General features: G+C 42.4%; 1 protein-coding gene, 1 long non-coding RNA gene, 1 other non-coding gene and 1 pseudogene across 4 annotated transcripts; 2 read left to right on the top strand and 2 right to left on the bottom strand.

The window, feature by feature from the left end:
* Positions 1 to 10711: 10711 nt before the first annotated feature.
* TSGA13 (testis specific 13) lies at positions 10712 to 26494 on the top strand. 2 transcript variants are annotated; one of them, XM_077857363.1, is made up of 9 exons: positions 10712 to 10841; positions 13121 to 13291; positions 14909 to 14977; positions 15165 to 15243; positions 17344 to 17415; positions 17828 to 18034; positions 23137 to 23276; positions 23831 to 23958; positions 26231 to 26494. In XM_077857363.1, the coding sequence occupies exons 2-9, from the start codon at positions 13269 to 13271 to the stop codon at positions 26395 to 26397; spliced, it is 885 nt and encodes a 294-aa protein (XP_077713489.1). In that variant the 5' UTR covers positions 10712 to 10841; positions 13121 to 13268; the 3' UTR covers positions 26398 to 26494. The 2 variants fall into 2 exon arrangements, with proteins under 2 accessions (XP_077713489.1, XP_077713490.1); XM_077857364.1 differs by lacking the exon at positions 26231 to 26494 and adding an exon at positions 24844 to 24986.
* Positions 11409 to 12378, bottom strand: LOC144288378 (peptidyl-prolyl cis-trans isomerase FKBP3 pseudogene; annotated as a pseudogene).
* Positions 14567 to 14673, top strand: LOC144289260 (U6 spliceosomal RNA). The gene has a single exon (XR_013357236.1). It is a non-coding gene; the product is annotated as a U6 spliceosomal RNA (small nuclear RNA).
* LOC144289105 (uncharacterized) lies at positions 22324 to 26477 on the bottom strand. The gene is made up of 2 exons (XR_013357147.1): positions 25466 to 26477; positions 22324 to 22778 (listed from the first exon to the last, which is right to left on the bottom strand). It is a non-coding gene; the product is annotated as an uncharacterized LOC144289105 (long non-coding RNA).
* Positions 26495 to 26737: the final 243 nt, after the last annotated feature.

Genomic DNA, 26737 nt, shown 5'->3' with positions numbered 1-26737 from the left:
TCCTCAACTTCAAGTTAATACTTTGGCTCATACTTAAACCTGTCCTTAGAAACTCAAAAACCTTCAGTATTTGCTAATGGATTCCTGAACTATTCTTTATTCTTTCCCAAAGCTTTTATTCCCAGGAATCCTCAAAGAGAAGTACCCCGGACCCATTGTTCTTATTGAGAACTTTCTAGCTGTTACCATCAGAGGGCGACTTTCAATAATTTCCTGTATGTAGGCTCCCTCTTGGGATGTAATTCCAAATTGTTCCCTAATATCATTTCTTTCCTCTCAAGTTAAATCTCTTTGGGACCCAGTCATTTTCCCAGACCTACCATCATCAAAAACATCTCCCAACCCTTTCCTAGCCTATTCCCCAAATGTAAAAGCAGTTAAGTCCAGCTGTAAAATCAGAGGAACATTCTTCTTTTCTTTAATAGAAGACTAGCTTGGACATTTCAGATTTGTCATTCTCCTTTCTTCATTCATCTGCTGACATGTCCTTAGGTGGCCCTCTGTCATTTCTAAAGCTAACATTCTCAAGACATAGTTCTCTCTTCATTTGAAATACCCACTAGGTTGGCCCCACCTGCTGATCAGGACCCTCCCATTGTTTCTGGGCCAGCTTGACTCCTAAGTGGAAGCATACCAGAGACAGGATCCCTGTAGTGAATGTTCAGCTTTTGAGATGGTATTGTTTCATTCTTCTTCATGTAAGCAGGAGTCTCTTTCTCTTATTTAGTCATAGCTATATTGCTATGGTCTTCACAATGCAATTGGGTCATAACGAATGGATGTACCAGGGCCAAACTAAGCATACAGAGCAGAGCATGGGTAGGTAGGGGAATCCCTCAAAAAGGCTGTGGAAAAGCCTTATAGATCCCTTGATTCAGGTTCCACCCTGATATTTTCTTGCACCTAGTATTTCTTCTTTAAAACAAGATTAAAAGGAAGAACGTTTAGGTGGCTGTCTAGTTCCACCAAAAATGCCTATAAATCAAACCCCAAAGTCTCACATGGTCAATGTGGAACTTGAAATTGAGTCAGTTACTTTTTTTTTCTTAAAGATTTTATTTACTTATTCATGAGAGACACACAGAGAGAGGCAGAGACATAGGCAGAGGGAGAAGTATGCTCCTCACCAGGAGCAGATGCTCAACCACTAAACCCCTCAGATGTCCCAAGCCAGTTACTTTTTAAATCAACAAATAGTTGCTGATGGGATCCCTGGGTGGCGCAGCGGTTTAGCGCCTGCCTTTGGCCCAGGGCGCGATTCTGGAGACCCGGGATCGAATCCCACATCGGGCTCCCGGCGCATGGAGCCTGCTTCTCCCTCTGCCTATGTCTCTGCCTCTCTCTCTCTCTTTCTCTGTGACTATCATAAATAAATAAACATTTAAAAAAAAAAACAAATAGTTGCTGAGTGTCTACTGTGTACCAAGTATTGCTGTTCTAGGCACTAGGGATACAGTAGTGAACCAAACATGCAAAATTCTTGCCACATTGGAGCATACGTTCTCATGAAGGAGATGGATAATAAGTGAACAAATATATACATTCAGGTAAAAATAAGGTCTTTGAAGAGTAATAAAGCATAATAAAGATATAGAATATAACGGGGAGTGAATGCCTATTTGGTGTAGTTACAAAGGTCCCTCCGCTAAGGTAACACTTGCCTTGGAAAATGAATGAAGTGAGGAAGAAAGCCATAGGAAGTTCATGTTGAAGAGTGTTCCAGAGAACGGAATTAACAAAAGCCCTGAAAGGGAATGACTTAACACGTTCAAAGAATAGCAGTAAGCCTAAGATGGCAAGAGTTGCTGACATGATGAAGAGACCAGCAGGAGATGAAATTTCAGAGGGGCAGGGAGAATTAGAGTCTTGGATAATATGGTAAGAAGTTTGGATTTTATCTAAATGTAATAGGAAGTTATTAAGCAGGAAATTTCTGTGATTTTTTTTTTTTCATTTAAAAGATCTACCTACAGGGACACCTGGACGGCTCAGTGGTTGAATGTCTGCCTTTTGCTCAGGGTGTGATCCTGGGGTACCAGAATTGAGTCTGGCATCAGGCTCCCTGCGTGGAGCCTGCTTCTCCCTCTATGTCTGTGCCTCTCTCTGTGTGTTTCTCATGAATTAAAAAAAAAAAAAAAGAAAAGAAAAAAAAGGAAAAGAAAAGAAGTCTTTCTTATAAAATGTCTAGGATTTCCTAAGAGAAATGGAGCTGATAAGAACTGCCAACATGCAGTCTAATCTCCGCCTGATGTGTTGTTCACTCCCTAACATTACTTACCTTTTATTTCCTCTTCCACAAAGAAGACTCATATCAAAGAAAGCTTCAGCTGGGCTTAGGCAGCCCAAAGTGAACAGGAGCCTTGGTTTGGACCAGGGTGGTTGAAAAGCATTTAGATTTGGAATATATTTGGAAGACGGAACCATAACATATAGGACTTGGCAATGAATAGATTACATGTGTAGTTGAGGGAATGAGAGGGAATCAGGGATAACTTCAAAGATTTTTGCCTAAACAACAGAATGAATGGCAATGCGATTTACTGAGATAGGAAAGACTGAGGGAGAAATGGGCTTGAAAGGAAGGGAGAATCGAGACTTATTTTGAACCTACCAAGTCTGAGGATGCCTGTTATACATCCAAGAGCAGTATAAACCACAACTGCATATAGCTCCCAACTAAGAATGTAAGCTCCAAGAGGGCAGGGACTCTGGTCTGTTTTGTCCATTACTATCCTTGGAAACTACAAGAGGCCCTGGCACATAGCAGGTGTTCAATAAATTTTTGTCCAATAAAAAGATGAATAAATGAATAAGTATGAGTCTGAGGCAACAGATATCATTTATTAATACTGAATTACTGAGAGAAAGCAGGGCCCCAAAGGCCCCTTTCCTCTGTCAGAACTCAAACACAAATTTCTGGGTTGGCCTGCCACATGGAGGAAAGAAGGACAAAGAGAATAGAGGGCCAGAACCTAAACAGAGGAGGGAGCCAATCCATTTATGTGATTTTTTTAAAAAGAGTTTATTTATTTATCTTGAGAGAGAGAGAGAGAGAGAGAGTGCATGCATGCAAGCAGAAGTAGGAGAGGGCAGAGGGAGAAGAAGAGAGGCAGACTTCCTGCTGAGTGTGGGGCTTGATCTCAGGAGCCCAAGATCATGACCTGAGCTGAAATCAAGAATAGGAGGCTTGGGGCAGCCCCGGTGGCGCATCGGTTTAGCGCCACCTGCAGCGCAGGGTGTGATCCTGGAGACCAGGGATCGAGTCCCATGTCAGGCTTCCTGCATGGAGCCTGCTTCTCCCTCTGCCTATGTCTATGCCTCTCTCTCTGTGTTTCTCATGAATAAATAAGTAAAATCTTTATAAAATAAAAAAAAGAGGGCAGCCCAGGTGGCTCAGCGGTTTAGTGCTGCCTTCAGCCCAGGGCCTGATCCTGGAGACCCGGGATCCAGTCCTGCGTCGGGCTCCCTGCATGGAGCCTGCCTCTCCCTCTGCCTGTGTCTCTGTGTGTCTCTCATGAATAAATAAATAAAATCTTTAAAAAAAATGTTTCATTAACATAAAAATAAATAGGTAGATAGATAGAATGGGAAGCTTAACCTACTGATCTATCAGTAGGCAGCCCCCCCAACCACTACGTGATTTTTTAATGTATAAGATCTCCCAAAAAAACAAAAGAAGCCCAAATCATGATATGAACTTCCTTCTTTTTTATTTTATTATTTTTATTTTTTTATAATTTTTATTTATTTATTTATTCACGAGAGAGAGAGAGAGAGAGGCAGAGACACAGAGACCTGTTGGCCACGGGTAGACTCAATTATAACACTCCATTGTGTCTCAATTGTGACATCATGTCTCCTATATTAGGATAGAATTCTGTAACATTAGCAAATACTCTTCTTTCTTTGAGAGAGGTATCCAAATTAATCACATATATTACCTAAATCATCTTGTCTTCCAATTGAGTCTTTGATGCTTGCTTGGATTTAAAAGCTAAGAATCTGCAACCTTGTTCTCTGGTTCCATTAAACCAGATCAGGAGAAAGGCTCTAAGAGACCAGAGAATGATCTGGTCAGCCATGTTGAGCAAAGAGGTGCCCTCAATGCGAAAGCACATCCTCTGCTCCTTCATTTATCATTCCACCGAACCTGAAAAGTTTAGAGATTTGCCGTGGTAGGCATCTCCAGTCACAAGATTTTTCCTGAGACCACCTTCTATCTCTTACTGTCCATTTCGTATATTTAAAACTCTCAATTTTCCCCTTTTTGTTTCTTCTTTAGCCCTCATATCCCTGACACTCTAGTGCCAAATTGAATGAAAGTTCTGCATAGACAGCTTCCATTCTCTCTTGTAAGTAGATATCCCCATATTTTTAAAACGTTTTAAAATTCCAGTATAGTTAACATACAATGTCAAATTAGGTTCAGGTGTACAATGTAGTGACTCAACAATTCTGTACATTACTCAGAGCTCATCATAAGTATACTCTTTAATCCTTATCACCTGTTTCACACATCCCCCCAACCACCTCCCCTCTATTAACCATGAGTTTGTTCTCTATAGTTAAGAGTCTGTTTAAAAAAAAAAAAAGAGTCTGTTTCTTGGCTTGTGTATCCGTTTTTCCCCCTTTGTTCATTTGGTTTTTTCCCTAAATTCCACATATAAGCACAATCATATGGTATTTCTGTTTCTCTGACTTATTTCACTTAGCATTATTACATTCTTTAGCTCCATCCATGTTTTTGCAAATGGCAAGATTTCATTTTTTTTAAAAATTTATTTATGATAGTCACACAGAGAGAGAGAGAGAGAGAGAGGCAGAGACATAGGCAGAGGGAGAAGCAGGCTCCATGCACCGGGAGCCCGACGTGGGATTCGATCCCGGGTCTCCAGGATCGCGCCCTGGGCCAAAGGCAGGCGCTAAACCACTGCACCACCCAGGGAGCCCGATTTCATTTTTTTTTAATGGCTGAATAACTACCTCTTCTTTATCCATTCATCAGTTGATGGACATTTGAGCTGCTTCCATAATTTGGCTATTGTAAATAATGCTGCAATCAACTTAGGGGGCATATATCCTTTAAAGTTAGTGTTTTTGTATCCTTTGGATAAATATCCAGTAGTGCAATTTCTGAGTCACAGGGTAGTTCTATTTTTAATTTTTTGAGGAAGCTTCAACTGTTTTCCACAGTAGCTGTACCAGTTTGCATCCTCACCAACAGTGCATGAGGATTCCTTTTTCTCCACATCCTCACCACCACTTGTTGTTTCTTGTGTTTTTAATATTAGCCATTCTGACCGGTATGAGGAGATATCTCATTGTGGTTTTGATGTGCATTTCCCTGGTAATGAGTGATGTTGAACATCTTTTCATATGTCTGTTGGCCATCTGGATATCTTCTTTGGAGAAATGCCTTCTGCCCATTTTTAATTGGATTGTTTTTCGGGTGTTAGGTTTTATAAGTCCTTTATATATTTTGGATCCTAACCCTTTATCCCATATGTCATTTGTGAATATCTTCTCCCATTCAGTAAGTTGTCTTTTGGTTTTGTTGATTGTTTCCTTCACCATGCAGAAGCTTTGTATTTTGATGTAGTCCCCATAGTTTATTTTTCCTTCTCTTGCCTTGCCTCAGGAGACATATGTAGAAAGAAGTTGCTATGGCCGATGTCAGAGAAATTGCTGCCTGTGCTCTCTTCTAGGATTGTTATGCTTTCAGGTCTCACATTTAGGTCTTTAATCCATTTTCAGTTTATTTTTGTGTATGGTGTAAGAAAGTGGTCCAGTTTCATTCTTTTGCATGTAACTGTCCAGTTTTCCCAGCACCATCTGTTGAAGAGACACTTCTTGCCTCTTTTGTCCAAGACTAATTGACTATATAATTGTGAGTTTGTTTCTGGGCTTTTATCCTGTTCCATTGATCTATGTGTCTATTTTTGTGCCAGGACCACACTGTGTAGATTACTACAGCTTGGTAGTATAACTTGGAATCTGGAATTGTGATACCTCCAGCTTTGTTCTTCTTTTTCAAGACTGCCTTGGCTCTTTGAGGTCTTTTGTATTCCCACACACATTTTAGGTTTATTTTTTCTAGTTCTGTAAAAAAAATGTTGATATTTTGATAGGGATTGCATTAAATCTGTAGATAGCTCTGTGTAGTGTAGATACCTGCTTAACTCTACAAACAAATTTCATGGCCTTGAATTCCCAGATTCCCAATTTCCTACTATTCTTGATATTTCTCCATTTCTGGCAGTCTTTCTTAGCTCCCTATTTAAGCCAGAGTGGCTATTCCTGCTGCTACATTCTCCTCCTCATAAAATTCATTAGCTCTGAAAATCATTTTTCATTCATTCATCTCTGAATAATGCTAGTTCTGTTCAGATTTGGTGTTGGTCAAAGCTGAGATGAATGAATTTATAAATCCCAGGCCCACTGTGCCCACGGATGGAAGACAGGTTGCCAGGCAAAACTCCCTGCCCAGTCTCCAGTTTCCAGCAGGTTTTCATTTTTGCTTTTCTAAGGAGATAACTTTCTGAACCCCCCATTTCCTGGTTCTCTGGTATCTGCACCAGTGTAAAACACTACAGCTGTAGCATTCACTGCAGCCAGGGTGTGGAAGTATTTGCAGTACTAAACATTCCTACAGGCAAATAATAAATTGTTTATTAAACCAATAAATAATTCCTACAAGCAATTGTAAAAACATGCAAAAATACCAGGTTTGCTTGTTTGTTTGTTTGTTTGTGGGTTTGTTTGCTGGAAGCTAATTTGGAGACTGTGGCTGGGGTCTGAATATAAATTTCACTTCCTAATACATCCCCCCCGAACTGGAAAGACATACCTAGTCACTTATAAACAATAGGTGTCTCTTGGCAAAGGAAGAGCTTCTCCCCAGATTATTTACCACATGTTGCTGGTGGGCTGTTTATAAAAGGCAAAGACATAAATGGGTTAAGCTACCCTTGCCTGGCACTGCTTTTTCATTGTATAAGGAAAGAAGGATGGATGCTACCATAGTAATACTTTCAAAGGGATAGACGTTTCTATTTTATAAGCAGTTCAAAATAATAAGACAGGATGACAGTGGCCCTACAAAGAGTTCTTCCTGCCTTGTGTCCTCACTCACTGCTCTTTGCTCCTAGGGTTGTACCTTCCAGGATGCACTGTGCCACCCCAGCACCCCATCCTGACTACCCAGCTGTCACCCTGTCTGTGAGGCCTCCATCTGGTTGTGAAAGGTTGTAGAGGTGAAGCAATGAGGGACCCACTCTTAGGTCCTGTAAAAAGGGACCACTGACCTGAAATTTTGGTTGATAGAGCTCCTATGTCTGAAAAAGAAGACAATCAGTGGAGAATGTGTGACACATTCACGTTGTCTTCTCCCAGTCTCTGTTCAAGCAAATCCTGGCTCTGCCATGAACTCCAGCTTCGTAGTCTCTTTGGATCTAGATTTATCTGCCTTACAATCAGCAACATTAAATTGTATATTAAGCTTTGGCAATTTTTGTGAGATATTTTTTCCTTTTTAAAAGATTTTATTTATTTATTCATGAGAGACTCAGAGGCAGAGACACAGGCAGAGGGAAAAGTAGGCTCCCTTTGGGGAGCCTGATGTGGGACTCAATCCCAGGACCCTGAGATCATGACCTGAGCCAAAGGCAGATGTTCCCAGTGACCCACCTGGGCATCCCAATTTTTGTGAGTTTTAAAAATCTTTTCCTGTACCTTCAAAAGCTTCAGTTAGATGCTGGCCTAAGGCAGAGGTTCTCCCTTGTCATGGTACCGTCCCTTTCCAAGGTTTCCATAACTATCTTTTCCTGGTTCTCTTCCAACCTCTGGCCGCTCCTTTTTGGTGTTCTCTGTATATCTGCTCAGAATGCTCTCCCTTTGGTGTTTTTGTCACTTGGGGCTGTGTCCTGTGTCTTAGTGTCTTCAGCTTACCATTTCTCTTGCTTGATCGCATCTACTCCCATGGTCTCCACTAGCACATGGATTTGAGGCTCCCAAATGGGTCACCGTATCCCAAACCTCTCTCCTAAGCTCCAGATCCATATTTTAAGCCATATTTTAGATAAAATCTCTACCTCTACCTCGTATTCAACCAACCCAAACCAAAACTCATCACTTATCTCCAAACTCACTCTACCCCCTGCATTTTCTAATTTAGTAAATTGCACCTTCATTCACTCAAGTAATCAAGCTACAAATGTGACTATATCCATCAGCCTGTGGATCAATTGGTTAATAAGTCCTGTTAATTCTACCTTCCTAACATCTTTCAGATGTCCTTCATTTATCCCTCTTCAGTGCTGCTAGCTGGCTTGTAGCCTACATCAGTTTAGGTGGTTGTTCTTGTTGCAAACAGCAGAAATGAACTCTGGCTAATTTCAGAAGAAAAAGGGTGTGGGCAGGGGATATTTGAAAAGCTTTTGGGAAAGCTCACAGAATTGAAGGGAAAACTGAGTAACTGTGCTTCAGGGAGGACTGGACCTGGGGACTTCAGAGGGTGGAGCTTAGCCCTTCTGCCTGGGACGCTGCATCAGACAACTCAGCTATAATCATTTTTCATCTCTCTGTGTCTTTATCAGATTCTCAAATTCCTAGTAGAAAGAATCTGGTTGGCCACCTGTGAATAGTTCTGGGCTAGGAGACAGGGGTGAGTAGCACAAATTTGTGACTCTCCTAATTTCTCATTCCTTCCTTAGCCCCACAGCCTTCTCTCTCTCCCTCTCTCTCTCTCCCTTTTTTTTTTTTGTGATCAAATTTATTTTTTGTTTCCATTTCATTTACTTTGTTTTACTGTAATTTACACAAGAGACTGCTAAGTAAACTAAATAGTTTACATTCACCACGCATTCCCTCAAATCTCCACAGTTGTTAGGAAAACATTAGAACCCGTGCGCTGGGCATGGATTTCCATGGGCACCCACACTCTCAACGACGCTACAGATGCCAGTGAGAGTTAAGTCCATTGAAGGAGAGGGCGAGACTCTTTATTTCACAAAATTAGCAATAGTCTTCCTTGCACCAAACATTTTGCAGACAATGATGATTATGCTTTGACAACACCTATCTTACAACAGCGCCCAGAGAGTAAACATCAGTCTTGATCCTGAGTACACGGAGGACATATGCGGTGTGGGGTTCGGAGCCAAGGCTAATAGGGCATCATGGTGCGGCAGCAATCCTACATACCCTCGTCTGACTCAACTGCCACCACCTCGGTGGGGCCACGGGGTGTGTGGGAAAACGGGGAGCAGGGCGGGCAGGGCTGTCAGCAAATCAGATTACAAATGTGATAGGACTACAGGGGCCGGCGTGTTGCAGGAGGGACGAGGGGTTCAACAAGACAGTTTGTGACAGGAAGGCTTCAGCAAGATCACTCTGGCCAAGCTTCCAGGACTGACAGGAGAAAAACTGGATTCGGACAGAGAAAGCTGATAAAAATCTTACTCAGCTATGGTTCCTTTCTTAAAGAAGGAAGAAGAGAGACGAGGTGGCAGCGGCTGCTAACCAGCATGTTCATGACACTTACTCATGACAGGTTCCAATGCCCACAGCCTTCTCAAAGGCTTTCCGATCTATCGTTCACACTGCCAGCATCTTCATGTTTCTAAAATATATATTCTTCAACATATCTCCTGACTTAAAATCCCTTGGTAGCTCTTTATTACTCATAGAATAACCTACAAGCTTCTATCAGGGACCACACTCCAGGATTTGGACCCTGGCTTCCTCTCCAGTTTCACCTCCTGCTACCTTTCTGTTCAATCTTATGCTCTAGGCAGAAGCTATTTGCAGTTCCCCTACATAAGCCACGCTTTGTTCTATTCTCATGTTTTTGCTTGTGTTGCTGCCTGTTGCTCAAATGTCCATTTTCTCTTCTCTTCACCTGTTTAACTTGCACTCACCTTTCTGGGCTCACTTTAGGTGTTAGTTCCAAATATCCCAGGGTTTAGTGCTCTTCCTCTCTGATCCAACAGTATCCCGAACAGATCTCTGATATAGGCATTGCAATCTGTTGCATTGAACTTTTTTTTTTTTTTTTTTTTTTTTTGTCTCTCTTCTTGGCTAAATAAACTGTGAGCTCCTCGAGGTCAGGGATTATGACCCATATTTGGCTCCCTTTGCCTAGTATGGTACGTAACACGTCATAAATGTAAATATGTTGAAATAAACCAATATTGATTTTTGAATGCCTAACATACAAAGCACTGTGGGGTAACAAATATATATTTATATAATTCACATGTCACTTTTAAGGAGTTTATTGCCTAGGAGCCAAACAGTACCTTATACAGAAGAAAAGTACAGGTAGACATACAAGATACTATAGAGCTGCATGCACAAACAAAACAAAACAACGAAGCAAACACAATGCCTGCAGGCTAGCATTTGGGATTGGACTGATCTGGAAAGTTCTCTGGGGAGGACAGACCTCAGTAGCAACAAAAAGAAAGAAGATTCAAATGGTTTGAAGGGTGGGGAGAGCATTTTAAGTATGGGGAATAAGAGACAGAGTTCACTGTATTTGAGGAATAGGGTGAAAACATTGGCTAAAGTAGAGGTTGATTCAAAAATGCTGACAAGGTCAGGGTGTGTATAGGGAAGTCATAGGTTAGAAAAACATACTGGAGCACATTGGAGCAGATCTTAAGTATGTCTTTGTGCTGACACCAACATAGAACTTCTCAGCATTCTAGATTGCCTGTTCATCACAATTCCTGTGTCTCCTCCAGAATCAGTGAAAGGATAAGACACATCAAAATGGAAAGTTTCAGTGCCAAGGCATCACCCCTTCCTCAGTGAAATAAGGTTTCCTGATGTCCTTCAAGGTATTGTACACTAGACCTTTCCCTTTTTTGTTTCGGATGTAGTTCTTGTGTTTGTGTGATTTTGTTTTTTCCACCCTGGGTTGCAGAAAAGCAGCCCAAGATTTGTACCTCTCAGTTTGATGGCTTCTATTTATTGTAGATTCAATATACATGAATTGGACTCACGATTCCAGTAAACTAAAGGTGAGAAAAGGGTGAAAAGCTCATTAGTCTATTCCCCTTGAGGGGACTTTCAGAGTTTAGCTCAGACTAGTCATAAACTCTAGACGATTGTCTTTAGGGTTTATGTCTAGACAATCAAACTAGATATAAACCTTAAACAATCACTTATTGGCACTATCAACACTAACACAATTTTTTCTCCAAACCCGTGGGCTTTATAGGAGCTTGGGCTGATAGGCCCATCAAAGTTCTTCTTAATTGCCAAGACCCCTATAATTTGATCCCATCCTACATGTTTGTTTTACTACCTAAAACAACAGCAACATATACCTTCTAAGTAGGCAACTTGACACACTATCTTACAAGGTCCTGGCTCAAGCCCCGCATTCTTTTTTTTTTTTCCAAGACACTGAATACGTTTTTATTGAGCCTTTTAGTTTACAACATGAGGTAAAAGGAAAGTCATTTCACCTTAACTAATATTTTACACAGCTGTAGTAAAATATCTCAAACTTTAAGGAATTATGATGGATTACATATATTAAAAGTTGGGGATTGGGTAAACAATATCTGAGTTCTTGAATTTTCCAGTTGACTCTCCCCTTACAATAGTAACCAGCTCTAGTTACATAAGTTTCCTCAAGGCCATGTTTTATTGTTGCTAATGTCTTTATATCTGAAGCATTGCTCTTTCAATCAATATCCACTAATTCCACTTCAAAAATGAGTTTTGCATTTGGTGGAATTTTGGCATCAGGCTGTCCTTTCTTTCCATAAGCCCATTCTGGTTCAGTTTCTAGTTGAGCCTTTTCTCCTTTACTCATAGTTAAGAGTGCTTCGTCCCATCCTCTGATAACTTTGCCTATTCCAACCTTAAAACTTAAAGGCTTGGCATTTTTCTTCTTCTTTGAACTGGTTTGAATATTAGTATCAAAAACAGTCCCATCCTGTAGTGTTCCTGTATACCAGCAGTGAACAACATCTCCCTTTTTGGGAAAGTTGGTTTTATCTCCTTTTTTAAGGACAGATTTTGTATATTTTGGTGGACCCTCATCCAGAGTCTCTTCACACTTGGTTTCTTTGGGTTTATCTTCATTAAGCTTCACATTTTTCACCTGCTCAGACACTTTACTTATATTTTCACTACCTTTGAAACACTTTCAAAAAGATGGTTGTAGGCTGTAACCAAATGGTCCTTGTTAGCTGTCTTGACCACATTTTTAATGTTTCCTAATAACTTATGTTCTGCAAGAAACGAATCTGAACCATGGTCCTGTAGAAACTTGATAATGTCCTTCTTGGGTAGTTGCTCGCTGTGCAGCTGCTCCATGGTCCAGGCCCGCTGTGGAACGGCCGCCGCCATCCTCCCCCGCTGCCTCCTCAAGCCCCACATTCTTTAGGAAACATCCCTCCAAGCCTCACTGACCTCTCTAAATAGTAGCTTGTACATCATCAACTTTTAGCTTCCCTTTTAAATTGTCTGTATCAAAGAAGGTAGCAGCTCCCTGCCACCCTCTCCCCCACACCAACACATACACACTTTCCCCAGCTTCACAGGGGAAGCTGTTGCTCTCCAACTTTCTCCCACAATTGGCCCATGAATCAATTTTATTTCAGATCTTTATGTATTCTAAAGAAATTAGAATATCACCTTTAAATCATTTGGTTAACTCTCTCCCCAGGAGATGAAATGACTTATTACCATTTACTTACCAATAATTACCATTTATTTGTCATTCTTGTTTCACATTTAAAGATTATTTGTTTATTTATTCACAAGAGACACACAGAGAGAGGCAGAGACATAGGCAGAGGGAGAAGCAGGCTCCATGCAGGAAACCCAATGAGGGACTCCATCCCAGGACTCCAGGATCACTCCCTGAGCTGAAGGCAGAGGCCCAACCACTGAGCCACCCAGGCGTCCTTCTTTTTTTTTTTTTTTCCAGGCGTCCTTCTTGTTTCACATTTAATGGTCACTTTCTCTCCCTCCCCACCTCCAACACCACCATCCACCCCAGCATTTGGTACCAAAGTTCTTGAAGACAAAGGTCATCATGTCTTGTGCATTTTCTGCATTCAGAACAGCATCTACCAGTCTTCTTTTGTTTCCCATGCAGGATCAAGAACATGGTTGGGCACATGGTGTGTGCTAAGGAAGGAATGGATTGAATTGAGCCTCTGCAGAACGTGGACTATTTGGAGGCGCTGAATTTGGCCTCTGGGTGAATACTTGCCTCAGATCAGCCTACTTAGCAGTGAACAGCAATGGGCCAAAAGAGACACGCCAAGTATGTAGTTTTGTTTGCCCAACTAAGTTATAAATACCATTTTATACAAATGTATGTTGTAGCCCATATCACTTTGAACAGGTCTAGTCCCAGAGTAGACTAGACCTCATTAAAAATGTTCTAATTGACTACCTGTCTTCAGGTTAAAGCCCAGATCTGGATCTGTGTTTTATGCAGCAAGTAGAGTAGCATTATCAAAAGGAAAGTACCAGACTGTCCTTGTTGACACTGCTGGGCTGAAGGAGCATTTTTCCCACAGCAATCTGCCTTAAATTGGCCTTAAAGAAGAGTATCTGGGATCCCGTGCTGCCTTTGAAATAATAAAGAAGTGTTTTGAAAAGTGTTATAATAAAGACTATGGTATACTATTATGAGATAGCTTAAAGTAAGAGGACAGTCAAAAGGGTACCAACTTTAAGATGTTAAGTGGGGATGAACTTATTTTAGTCTATCCACAATGTGTCACCTGCTCCCCTTGAGACTATTTTTAAGATCTCTGGCCTGAGTTAATGATGAAGTTGGTAGCCAGCAATAGATGGAAGTGAGCCATGCTTGGAGAGACTTGATACTAGATTTGGGATGATTTGTACCATTCTATAGCAGTTGACCTGACAGCTACATAGCTTGGCTATTTCTACTTTTCTTAGTTTGGTCCTTGCACTGCCACCCTCATTTTTAGAGGAGAGAGATCTACTTCAGGTAGTCCTAGGCTCCTACTTAATGTAAGCTAGTTTAATACCCAAATAGGAACTATCTCCAAAGAAGAAGTAGGCCACTTATTTTAATTATTAGTCCAATCTTACTGATGGGCATCTTTCACTATGTTCAGGCACTAAATGGGTGTAGTAAAATTAGTCAAGGAATTGAAAATACCTTCTTACTAAATATCACAACATCTGACTCTCTCTTTTCTCCAAAAGGAACTGGTATCTGGGTAGGGAATTAGAAAGTAAGAGAAACAGGAACATCTGCTCAGTGGTTGAGCATCTACCTTTGGCTCAGGTCATGATCCCAGGGTCCTGGGATCAAGTCCTGCATTGGGTTCCTTGAGGGGAGCCTGCTTGTCCCTCTGCCTATGTCTCTGCCTCTCTCTGTGAGTCTCTCATGAATAAATAAATAAAATATATTTTTTTTAAAAAGTAAGAGAAACAACAAAGATAAGATTATTTGCCATTGACAATTTTTACCACCTTAGTTCTAGATAGAGAAACCTAGATATGATTGGGTACAAGAGGGAGCAGTAATCCAAGCATGGTAATTAAGAATTGGAAATTTGTGCTTATGTCAGTAGCATGTACACTAAAATTGGAATGATGCAGAGAAGATTAGCATGGCTCCTGTACAAGGATGACATGCAAATTTGTGAAGTGTTCTATATTAAAAAAAAAAAAAAGAATTGGAAATTTAGTGTGAATTCCCACTAATAATATCCCTTCTTGTGGAATCAATTGTTGGCAAAGGTAGAGTTATTTTCCTGTGGAGAAGAATAGGCAGGTAGGCATTCAAAATAGTAGGTGGGTGGTCTTTAGAGGTATTATGAATGTCCAGTTGTCTAAAGGAATGTCCTTAAGCAGTCTATTAAGACACTTCTTAAGTTGTCTAAAACTGCTATTTCAGAAGAATTCAACTTGCCAGATGTCATCATGTCTCCAAGAGGTCCTACTTGCTTAACTCTTCAAACCGAAGGTTTGTTTTCCCCCAGCACACAGGCTGGATAATGAATCCTATTCTTTATTATACATACATATTCAATTAGTGATCAGTCAAATTGGGCTCTTCTAAGTCAGGCTCCCAAACTTTGTTGAGGGAGATTGAGAACATGACAAGAGCTCGGAGTAAGAAAATACAGTTGGATATTCTGCTTTTTTTTCAGGTTTCAAAACAGCAAATCAAATATTCCAGGAACCAGCTCAGTTAAATTTGAGAAAGCAATAGAGGTTGATAATGATGAGGTAAGAAAGAGCATTAGCAAATATTTATGTGCAATCTTTCTTTGGAGTTAGAGTACTTTATAAGTTGGGTTCACAAACTTCCTGCTGAAAAGCAAGAAGGAGTCAAGATTTATATAGAGAGCAAGGTTAGTTTATCCCAATTTTGTAAAAGAGAAACAGAGACTTAGAAAAGAGACAGGGACATATCAGCAGCAAGTCAGGGCTAGAAGCCAGGGTCTGTAAACCTATCTTAGAAACCTGACTTCGCTAGACCTTACAGCCACCTCTTACAGCAAAACTCCATTGGGTAGCTTGGTTGCTTCCCCAGCATATTTTCATATGCAAGTGAATTTTCCAGGCCAACTTTTATTTTACCAGCCTGGATAGTATAATTCAACTAAAAACACATTCTACTTTATTTTATTTTATTTTTTTCACATTCCACTTTAGATACTGTTGTCAGTTTTGACACTTTAGTCAATAGCTGTAGACTAATTTGGAACCGAGATGCAATACCTCAGAAAAATTCAAGATTAGAAACATTTTCCTCAGAGACTTTCTCCTTTAAAATTAACAAACAAACAAACAAAAAAATCCTACTGGGGCACCTGGGTGGCTCGGTTGGTTAAGTGTCTGACTCTTGATTTTGTCTCAGGGTCATGAGATCAAGCCCTGTGTGGGGCTCCCTAGTGAGTGTGGAGTCTGCTTAAGATTCTCTCTGTGTCCCTCTCCCTCTGCTCCTCCCCACCATCCCCCCTTTCAAAAAAAAAAAAAAAAAGCCCTACAAAAGAAGTCTTCACATCTTTTTCTCAAATTTTTTTCAGAGACTTCTATGCTTCTAAATGTATATTATAGCTGTGAAGCAGATTATTCATTTTTTCCCTCCCCCAAAGCAGATTATTCATAATATATCTTTGTTTTGAACAAAAGGACCTCAGTTTTCCAAAAGGGTAATAAAATTAAATCATTGCATCTTTGGATCTATCTCTTCTCATTGTTCCTAATGGAACATATGGTGTGGTTCTGATAGTCCTCCTCCTGGTCGGCTCTCCCAAACCCCTGGGCATTGCCGGCTCCTGGCATTTCCCTCCAGACCATGACACCTCCCCTCATTGCACCTTTCTGTCCCATCCTTACTTCTTCCCTCTTTTCCATTCATGTTCCTGCTTTCCTTACCTTTTATCTTCATGTTTCCTCTCCCCTGCACCCCATCTTACCATATTACCTTCCCCAGGGGCATGGCAATCATTGGAAATGCGGATCTAAATACAGGATTGGGCCCACTTCTGATTTCTAGTTATGCTCAGCCCAAAGGCCGGAACTCAGAGCTCTTATCTCCTGGTGTCCTCATCCCTTTGACTCATCTTTGGATGACCTAGGGCTGAGCTAGAGGCCAGGCAACACGAGGCTGAGCAGAGGAGCTGCAGGAGGCCCAGCAACTGCACAACCAGACATGACACTCCAACAGTCGGCCAGTTACCAGCACATCCACCAGCAGAGTGGCGGACAGAAGTATTACCAATGTTCAGTTATTTTTTGGTAACTCTTCTGGAAGAATCACGTACTGTAGAAATATTCCAAAAAACAAAACAAAACAAAACAAAACAAAAACAAATGCACCATTGTTTCTCCCTTCCTCCATGTCTGCTTCCATCTTGGCAGGCAACGGTCCCTGGGGCTTCCTTCTACTACAACCTGTAGGTTATTGCCCTTTTATAACTTGCTTTTCTCCTGAGAGGGTGTCTTCCATGTTGATTTTCACCTGATTTCCCATGAAAATGAAAAAGGCAGAAGGAAGAGGTGTGATGCCCTGGAGTGATTTGTCCCCACCTGAACTTTGATGCTGCCTTTATCCACTCCCCTCTCACAGCTTTACCTGACTTCATAAAGCAGGTCCACATTTCCACGTACAAGCTTCCCCATCAGGACACCTCAGAACCTAGTTTTCTTTGCTGTGGCCCACATTCCAGAATCCCAGGATACAAACCTTGAAGCACAGCGTTGTCCTCACTTCATTTAAATCAGAGGCCGGTTTTTAGTCGGACTCAGGGCATGTGAGGAATGGAATATTGTTGAGGCTGGGTGCAACTTGAAACCACTCATTTCAATGATTGTCTCTAGATTTGTGATGCAGTCTGGCAATCAAAATTTGTTCTGAAGAACCTCCAGCATTACGCAATCCATCCAAATTTGGTAGGTGGAGAAAATATCCATTCCCGCCCACCCCGGGGTTCCCTAAGAGTAAGGTCCAGCAGCAGTGCCACTGCTACCCTGCTTCCCAGTGCTGCCAGCATCTGTGACCACACAGGCTCCACACAGAGATGCAGAGCTGTCCTAGGACACTGTGCCAGCGGCAGTGCTGAATATGGTTGACGGTGAGGGACAAGGGACGAACTGGGAAGAAGGTGGTCCCTGCAACTGATTTCCTTTTTCTTTTTTTTGAGGGGGGAGAGCACGAGCTTGCACATGCAGGGGTGGGGTGGGGATGGAAGGGCAGGTGCAACCTCTGTCCCTTCCCTACAGAGGCAGAAGACAAGCCAATTGATTTCTTTATCTTCTCTGGATCTAATCCCTTTGTTTCTCTGGAAACCTCTGTGTTGCTCAGGCCTGGTACTATGAGCCTTTGAAGTCCACTGCTTTGCAGAGGTTCCTGGCTCAAAACAGGAAAATCAGAAGCTTCATGTTAAAAGTAGCAGAGTATGATCAGGATAAGACCTTGCTGATTCTGACCAACAACCCACTTCCCTGCCCAATTGACCAGCAAGGAAAGGACATGGCACCAAAATACTTTTCCAAGGAGTTGCCGCTCAAGGTAATGGCACCGGGGAAGCATCCTGGCACCCTGAGGAAGGTCCTTGAGGAATTAGGAGCTAGCTTGAAGAAGGGAGTTAAGTTAACATGATGGAAGATGGTGCTCAGGAGCTAGCTTCTTCCTTCTTACTCCTTGCCATGTACTTCACACACACACACACACACACACACACACACACACACACACAGAATCTGGAGAGCCTGGGAAAGACTCAGAACCAGAACTGTACAAGCTTGTGTCATGAAACTTTATTGCATGGTCCTAATTAGAAATTGTGCCTCCTGGCCAAAGACATTTAGTTTGTAATTAACCAAAGGTAATCTAGCCACTGGCTTCCTAGTTGAGTATAAAGTAGCAAAGGATAAGCCAGGAAATGAGGAATGAGAAACAGAAATAACTAAATGGGAAACTAGTAAAGGGTTTACCCTTTACACTCATTGCTTCTGGGTGTCAGGATCATTGCTTCTGGGTGTCAGGAGATGGGGAGAGGAACAGAGCGGAGCATTTACTATTATGGCAGCCAGATGTTTGGGACTCGGTTCTACATGATAGAAGTTCATGTTCAATGTGATAAACAATTGCTGAACACACATGAAACAAAGAATGAAAATATAAAGATGCTTTCAGGACAGTTTCTATCTGGAAGGAACTTGGAGTCTAGTAGGAGACACTGATCAATACATGAGAATATGTATAATAATATACATTATTAATATGAATAATAATAAAATTATTATTTTATTATGAATATGAATATGAATAATAATAAAAATTATTATAGGAGGATATATGGATAATAAAAGAATATGCAAAACAACAGAACAGAGTAGAACTTAGTATCTTTGTTGGGGGGAAGGGAGTAATCAGGGAGGTTTTACAGAGGAGGTGACCCCTCACAAAAGAAGAGGAAAATATCCCCTATCTCCAGGAAGACTGGAGAAAGTGAGGTGCATTCATGGAGATATGAAAGAATAAAAGGGGGGAGACATAAAAGGTATAATCAAACTGGCATTTTAGAAAGACTGTTTTTGGAGGCTGTGAGAAAAGATGTGTTCACTGTGGAAGAGATGCAAATCAGAAAGATAAGTCGTGATGTTACTACAACAATCAAAGTGAGAGGTGCTGCAGAATTGTACTACATCAATAGCAGAGGAAGTGAGGAAAATCAGCTTAAAAGATGTTTAGGAATCAGGATTTAAGAAAGATCTTGACAGCCTTGAGAGCAGGCCTACTACAACAAGAAGAAATTGAATGAAGTAAGTGAAAGTGCAAACAAAAGAATCTAATTATCACAGAAATTACCCAAGACAGACCCTTTCTAGTACAATGTGGTGAATTCTGGTTTGTGTTTCCTTAGTTCCTAGATGAATGGCAGTAAAAGATTCCTCTCCAAACGGAGGGTAAAATGCTAACATGCAATGATACATGCTAAACGTGCTTTCATTAACAAATTCATTGCCTATGGTTTCTTGGGTCTCAGGATTTGTGCCCTTTGAGCATAAATTCGGTGGTCAATTCTCATGGTTATGGGTAATATACACTTGACAGAGGAATGACTGCCGGGCCAGGGTTGTTCTACTCAAGGTAGAGAAAGAAATACAAGACTATGGTGTAGCTTGATGTAAGAAGAGCTTTCTCCCAACAGCTGGCACTTTCTGAGCCTTCCAAATCACATGCAGGACCTGATCATATTCATGAGCAAATTGTGCTACCAGCCAAATTGTATTAATAGACAGTGTTAAGGCACTGATTGTCAAAGAGTGACACCATGAGAATTCTACAGGCGATCTGGAACAAGTCCAAGAAGAGGGACAGGCCCAATATCTAGAACACTTCTTTCATATTCATGCTGCAACCCCCCTTTCTGTGCTACACAAATGTAACAGTCTTTAGTGAGCCTAAGATAGTATACAAAAGAAGCATTCTTTTGCTATGCCCAGGCATGTGTATAAGAAGGGGTAGGTTCCAGCAGGCAAATTGAAGAACAGAGCAGACATGTCTGTCACAGTGGTCGCTATCCTCACAGCCCCTTCTAAGTGAAATGGCCCTACCACCATTCAAGAAGAAAAGGATGCCCTTGTACAACTAGCTGGGACCTGGGAGGAGGCAGACCCAGTGAAGCAAAATTCATAGGCTGATCAGTACCCCGTGGTGTAGATTGGTATCCCCAAATGAAAACAAACAAGAAACCCCTCAAAAGCCAAAACCAAACCAACACCAAAGCCAACCAACATATCAGCGACCCAAAATCCTCAGACCCATCACAATCCTGCTTCCAGGCATCTGAGCTGGAAAAGGGGAAGATGAAGGCAGTGGGAATGGAAGCTGAAAGGACAGATAGAGAGAGGCCATTAAAAAAAAAAAAAAAATCAAACCAGGAAGAAGAGCATAGTGTAGGGACCATGAAAAGGAGGGGCAGCTGAAATTCTAGTGAAATAGAAACAAATAAGCAGAAGTTACAGGTAGAAGAAAATACAGAGTAAAGGTAGGGAGTGAGCATGGCAGAGAAAGAAGGAAACAAACAGGAAGAAAGTAGGAGACATGCTAATGATAGGGTGCCAGAGGTGAGGACCCAACTCACTGTGGTAATCCTTAACTAGTGCTGTCCTGGATTCCAAAAACTTTTCCCCCCTTTTTAAAGAAGATTTTATTTATTTGACAGAGAAAGAGAGTTAGCACAAGCAGGGGGAACAACAGGCAGAGGGAAAGGGAGAAGTAGGCTCCCCACCAAGCAGGGAGCCTATGCAGGACTTGATCCCAGGACCCTGAGATCATGACCTGAGCTGAAGGCAAATGCTTAACCAACTGGGCCACCCAGGCCCCCCCCCCCCCCCCCCCCCAAATACTTTTCCATTCCTGTTTTTCTGCCACGAGGTCTAGCTCTGGTAACATTTCTGCTCCTCTTATAGTCAGAGTGTTAGCTGTGTCTTAATTCCTAGACACATGCACTCTTACAGCAAAACCTCTATTTATTGAGGTAATTTAAACACAGAAGTTCCTTAAAACCAGAAGAGCTGGGCAGCCCTGGTGGCGCAGCGGTTTAGTGCTGCCTGCAGCCTGGGGTGTGATCCTAGCTAGAGACCCTGGATTGAGTCCCATGTCAGGCTTCCTGCATGGGGCCTGCTTCTCCCTCTGCCTGTGTCTCTGCACCCCCCCCCCAACCTCCTGTGTCTCTATGAATAAATAAACAAAATATTAAAAAAAAAAGTGTAGGAAGAACCAATTCTTTAAATAAATAAATAAATAAATAAATAAATAAATAAATAAATAAAATCTAAAAAAACAAAAAACAAAAAACAAAAAACAAAACACCGGAAGAGCTTAAAGAGAATGAATACAGAATTTAAAAGACACAGTTCAACAGGAAGTTTGGGGGTTTTTTCTTAGGAGGGTTTAAAATTTTGTGAGAGGAAGTTCAGATTGTGTCATTTCATCAGTCTGGCCATTCATTTATACTTCCATTGATTCAACAAGTATTTATTGAGCACCTACTTTGTGCCAGGTACTGTTATGGGTGATAGGGATATATCAGTGACTACACCACAGTCGGCCTAAATGAAGTTGAATTCTAATGAGGTAGACAGACCATCAGCAAGCAAACAATCACACAGATACTATATTATGTGATAAGTGCCATGACACAGCAGGATGAGGGAATGGAGCATGATGGGTGTGACGGGCAATTTTAGAAGTGTAGTTAGACGAGGCTCTCAGAAGAGGTGATGATATTTGAACAGAGACTTTAACCAGGTGATGGGATGTGTCCTGCTGTTGCTAGCATATTGCTTTCATTTCAGGTTGTCACACATTAGGAAAAATATAAACAGTAGTTTTCTCAAATGAGTTAATAGGAAAAAGCAGGAGAATAGGGAGCCCAGAGCCAGATCACATGAGGAAAAGCTCACAACATTTGCAATATTGAGCCTAAGACAGGAGAACGAGCTTAGGAGGAATGTGGTGGATCTCTTTAAATTCCTTAAGGACCCCAAGCAAGAGACACTAGATGTGTTCTCTTTGGGCTACAAGGTAGAAGTTACAGGGAGATGGCCAACAGCTGAGTAAAGAGGAAATAGGTTGAGTTTTTAGGAACAGGAAGATTGACCACTTGATAGTAATATTGGGAGGGGATAAAAAGGTCAGATGGGTAGATTGGGTGACCTTTGAGATCTTTTCTTAAAGCCTTTGATTCTATGACCTTTAGTAATGGTGAAATTGTTACCTCACAAAACATCCCATTCCCTGACCTTTTCACTGCAGACAGAGAATGGAATGTGAATGAGGCAGTCATCTTTGAGAAAGGAAGGTGGAGTCCCATGGATTTCTTTCCCAGTTTATTACCAGATGTTTGGTTTCCTAAGTGATTCACTAATTGAATCCTTCTCAAAACTGGGTAACATCCTTTGCCATTCACTTCAAAGGGCCACTGGGCAAGTCCAGTCAATTACTTAAGACACTGACCAGGTTTTGGACATGTCCTCCAGCAACAACACAAATGGATACGGTATGCACTTCTTATCAGCAGTTTAGCTTTCTGTGGTTTCGGTTACCCAGTCAACCCTGGTCCAGAAGCAGATGATCCTCCTTCAGCAGTAGTCTAATGATAAGTCACAATGCCTATGTCACTCATCTCGCTGCATCTCATCATGTGGCATCTTATCATCTCACATCATCACATGAAGAAGGGTCAGTGCAGTACATTATTTTGAGAGAGAGAGAGACAGAGACAGAGACCACATTCACATAACTTTTATTTCAATGTAATTATTCTATTTTATTGCTTATTATTAATCTCTCACTGTGCTTCATTTATAAATTAAACTTTATCGTAGGTATGGATGTATAGGAAAAAATAGAGTATATATATCTAGGGCTTGGTCCTATTCGTGGCTCCAGGCATCCCCTGGGGGTGTTGGAATGTATGTTCCATGGATAAGGGGGTCTACTATCTTAGCCCACTCAGGGAACCATTTCCTTTTCTTTTGGTTTCAGTCCCCACCTCCCTCTCTGGCAGGTTTTGTTGCATCATTTTAGGGGAATTGAAGATTAGTCCAGGAAATTAGTTCCGTTTGCTCCCTCACTTACTCTTCTTTCCTCTGCTGCAGGAAAGTTATCAGCATAAACCTCCTGGGACTGTCTGCCTACCCCTGATGTCTCAGAAAAAAAAGTTAAGATCTGGGCTGAAACCAACCTTTCCTGTGACCCTGTTGGAGGATCCTACATCCCAGCGAGAACAGTGGTTTAGGTGAAGTCCTGGCTCTTGTACTCATTTTCTTTCCTATCTTCTCCTTATTCATGTTACAATCTCTTTTCATCACACTTTAACAAAAGCTTTTCAATTGTAGGAAATATCTATAACGGCATAATAATAAGACAGCTTCCCTACATGACCCTCAACCTCATTTATACCCTAATGAAAAGAGACAATAATGCAAAGCTAAGGTTTTTCACTGAGAATGATTTTCAAGTGTGAAAAGAAGCACTCAAAGATCTATGAGAGGACACCGAACAAAATTTTCTCTCAGTGCATGTGAAGGGCTGTAGCTTAAGAACAATGAGCCGAGAGATTTCATTTGAAACTAGTTACAGGAGCAGCTCACATCTAATTCGGGGAGAGAAGAGATTTAAGAGTTCCTTCACCAATTTACAATGCTAGGTTCTTAGAAGTGTCCCTTCCACTCCAAACCAAAGAACACCCTGTAGTGACTGTCCTTTTTTCTCCCCCAGGATCAGAGTGTAGTGACTGGTTCCATTAAGCCCCCTGCCCTGGGATCTACTAAATGAGCTTTCTTTCTTAAGGTTTTCCACCGACAATGATTTCAAGAGTGAAGGGAAGTATTTAAAGGTCTGTGCTTTGAGGAAACAGAAAAAAATGTACCCCCAGCTCAACTTTGCTTCAGTCTGTAAAAGAGATATGAGGAAAGATGGTAAGCTTCTCTCCCACCTTTTTTTTTTTTTTTTAATTTTATATATTTGAGAGAAAGAGAGCACAAGCAGAGGGGAGGGGCAGAGAGAGAGGGAGAAGCCGACTTCCCACCGAGCAGGGAGCCCTATATGGGACTTGATCCCAGGACTCTGGGATCATGACCTGAGCCAAAGGCAGATGCTTAACCTACTGAGCCACCCAGGTTCTTTCTTTCAAAGCAAAGGCTTACACACATCTGAGATGTGGGCAGGAGGGACCACCTTTTGGGGACAAGAGATAAGGACAAATCAACATCTTTCCTGGAGGTTCTGGAGACTGTTTTTCCTTGTAGCCTGGAAGCTAAGAATTGTTAAGAGGCCCGAGTAATACTAGGCTTTGGACCCTGTAAAACCCTTAAATTTCTTCTCTCTCTCTCTCTTTTTAAAACCCCTACATTTTAAGAAAGCTCTAGCATAGTGTTTCCCAAATGACATCACCTACCGTCTTAATAGTTTTGGCCACATTGATGTATTATTTGCCCTTTGGCTTATCTAATGTTTTTCTTTAAAAGGTTTTTTGTTGTTGTTCCTTTCCTAATACTATATCATTTACATCATGGGTTTGATATACTAATAACATGGTTTTTTCGACATATATTTAATCAAGTTTATAATAATTTATAATAATTCAAGTTATTTATCTATGCACCACCCCATGTTAGCATAGTAAAAGCTGTCGGAAAGCTGTTCTAGAAGGACCAAAGGATAAGTCTGTGGGTTTCAGAGGTTAATGAGTTTCTTTGGGGTCGAGGCAGGACATAGTATGGAAGGGGTTTGCGATAAGGTTTTATGGACGGGAATGCAACAAGAATGCTCCTTACGTGTTATCAATCATTTAACATTTATAGGGCAACCAGAAGTGCTGAAACTTATCAAGCACCAAGACTGTATTTCCCCTTCCTCCCAACCCCCAGCCCGAGAATAAATAAGTAGGAATATTTATTTCCTTCAAGGGAAATTCCACCCCTTCACCAAGGCAAGGTTGGAACTTTATAAGCAAGAGAAGATAAACGTAACAGTTAATAGGACATTTAGTAAGGTTGGAGTTAAATCTTAAATGGTACTATATGTAGGTTATCAGCAGTTTGGTTTAAATCATTTTGGGGGCGGGGATTTCTCTCGAATCTGGAATCTAATCTAGATTAGAATTTCTCTAATTTTTCAAGGGCATGAACCTTTAAGGCTCTATCTTATTTACATTTCAAGATTTTAAAAAGATTTATTTTTTCATGAGAGACACAGAGAGAGGCAGAGACAGAGGCAGAGAGAGCAGCAGGCTCCTTGAGGGGAGCCAGATGCGGGACTTGATCCCCAGACTCGGGATCACCACCTGAGCCGGAAGCAGACGCTCAACCACTGAGCCGCCCAGGTGTCCCCACATTTCTAAACAGAACACTTAATATCTGTCTGTAGCAATTAGTAGATTTCTGGGGATTTTACAGTTTCCTTCAAGAAAAGTTGAGTACTTACTTTACTCTAAAGGGCTCCTTTTGATGCTTTCCCTAAAGAAAGCCCATGGGGCTGAGAAGTTGAAACAATGTCTCCACTTCAAGCAAAAGGGACTGCCAGCAAACCCTCGTTCTGCCAATAGCCAGTCACGTTCCACGTTTGCCAGGCAACCAAAGAAAGAAAGATTACCCAGAGAATGTTTTAGATGGGGGCTGATTAGGGGGCCCTGGAAGAGATAGACGGTAGGGCTTGAACCAAGGTGATGGCAGTAGGAAGGAGCGAACAGATTCAAGAGATATTGGCAAGACATAATGCATCAAAAAAGTGTGGAGGGATGGAAGCAAGAAGAGCCCACGGTGGAAGCTTCCAAGTACAGGCAGAGGTTAAAAGAGAATCTGGATCAAGTGATGACACTGAAGCCAAAGGTAGAAACAGTTTCTTAGTTACACTCTCAGACGGGAGAACCTGAAAGCCACACACACTTTAGGAGAAGGCTACGAGGAGTATGAATGCGCCTTATTGAGAGTTCTCTAAGTGTCAACGTGCTTGCAGGTGGGATCGTTGGAAAGGGGTGGGATGACACCGGGAAGCCTCTCTGAACTGGCAGGGTTTTGATGAACGGAAGGAATCCAGAGTGTGAAGAAGCTTGGGCGCGGTAGTCCGTGGTCCAACATTTGCCCTCTTGTTCCGTCCCTCCAAGCGGGTCTCTTTCCTGCCTCCCACTGAGCGTCCTTCTCGACCCTCTGGAAACCCACCCTGACCAGGGGGCCCCGTGCTTTGTTGCAGTCGCCAAGTCAGGGAGTGACGTGCCGACCTCCGAGGCGGCCCGCGCACCGCCGAGCCTTTCCTCGCTCCCGAACCAGGAACCCGCCAGCCCTGTGCCCGGGGAGCGCGCCCGCCGCGACGGAAGGGCCCCGCAGCGGATCGTCAGGAAGGCCGCTGCCCTCCAGTGAAGGCGACCCTCCCGGCCGCCGCCGCCTCCCCAGGCTCGGGGGCCGCACCAGGCGCCGTCCAGGGCGCGCCGACCGAATAAAACCGCATTGTGCTCGCTCCGGGCTGGCGCTGCGGCTCGCCGGCCGGCGGGTGCGCCCCCCCGTGGGCCCCCGCCCCGCGCCCCCCCGCCCCGCGCCCCCCCGTGGGCCCCCGCCCCGCGCCCCCCCCGCCCCGCGCCCCCCCCGCCCCGCGCCCCCCCGTGGGCCCCCGCCCCGCGCCCCCCCCGCCCCGCGCCCCCCCGTGGGCCCCCGCCCCGCGCCCCCCCCGCCCCGCGCCCCCCCGTGGGCCCCCGCCCCGCGC

This window comes from Canis aureus, chromosome 18, assembly GCF_053574225.1.
Source record: "Canis aureus isolate CA01 chromosome 18, VMU_Caureus_v.1.0, whole genome shotgun sequence".
Taxonomy (NCBI): domain Eukaryota; kingdom Metazoa; phylum Chordata; class Mammalia; order Carnivora; family Canidae; genus Canis; species Canis aureus.
Note: the sequence above shows the minus strand (reverse complement) of the source record. Positions and strands in the feature narration are given on the sequence as shown.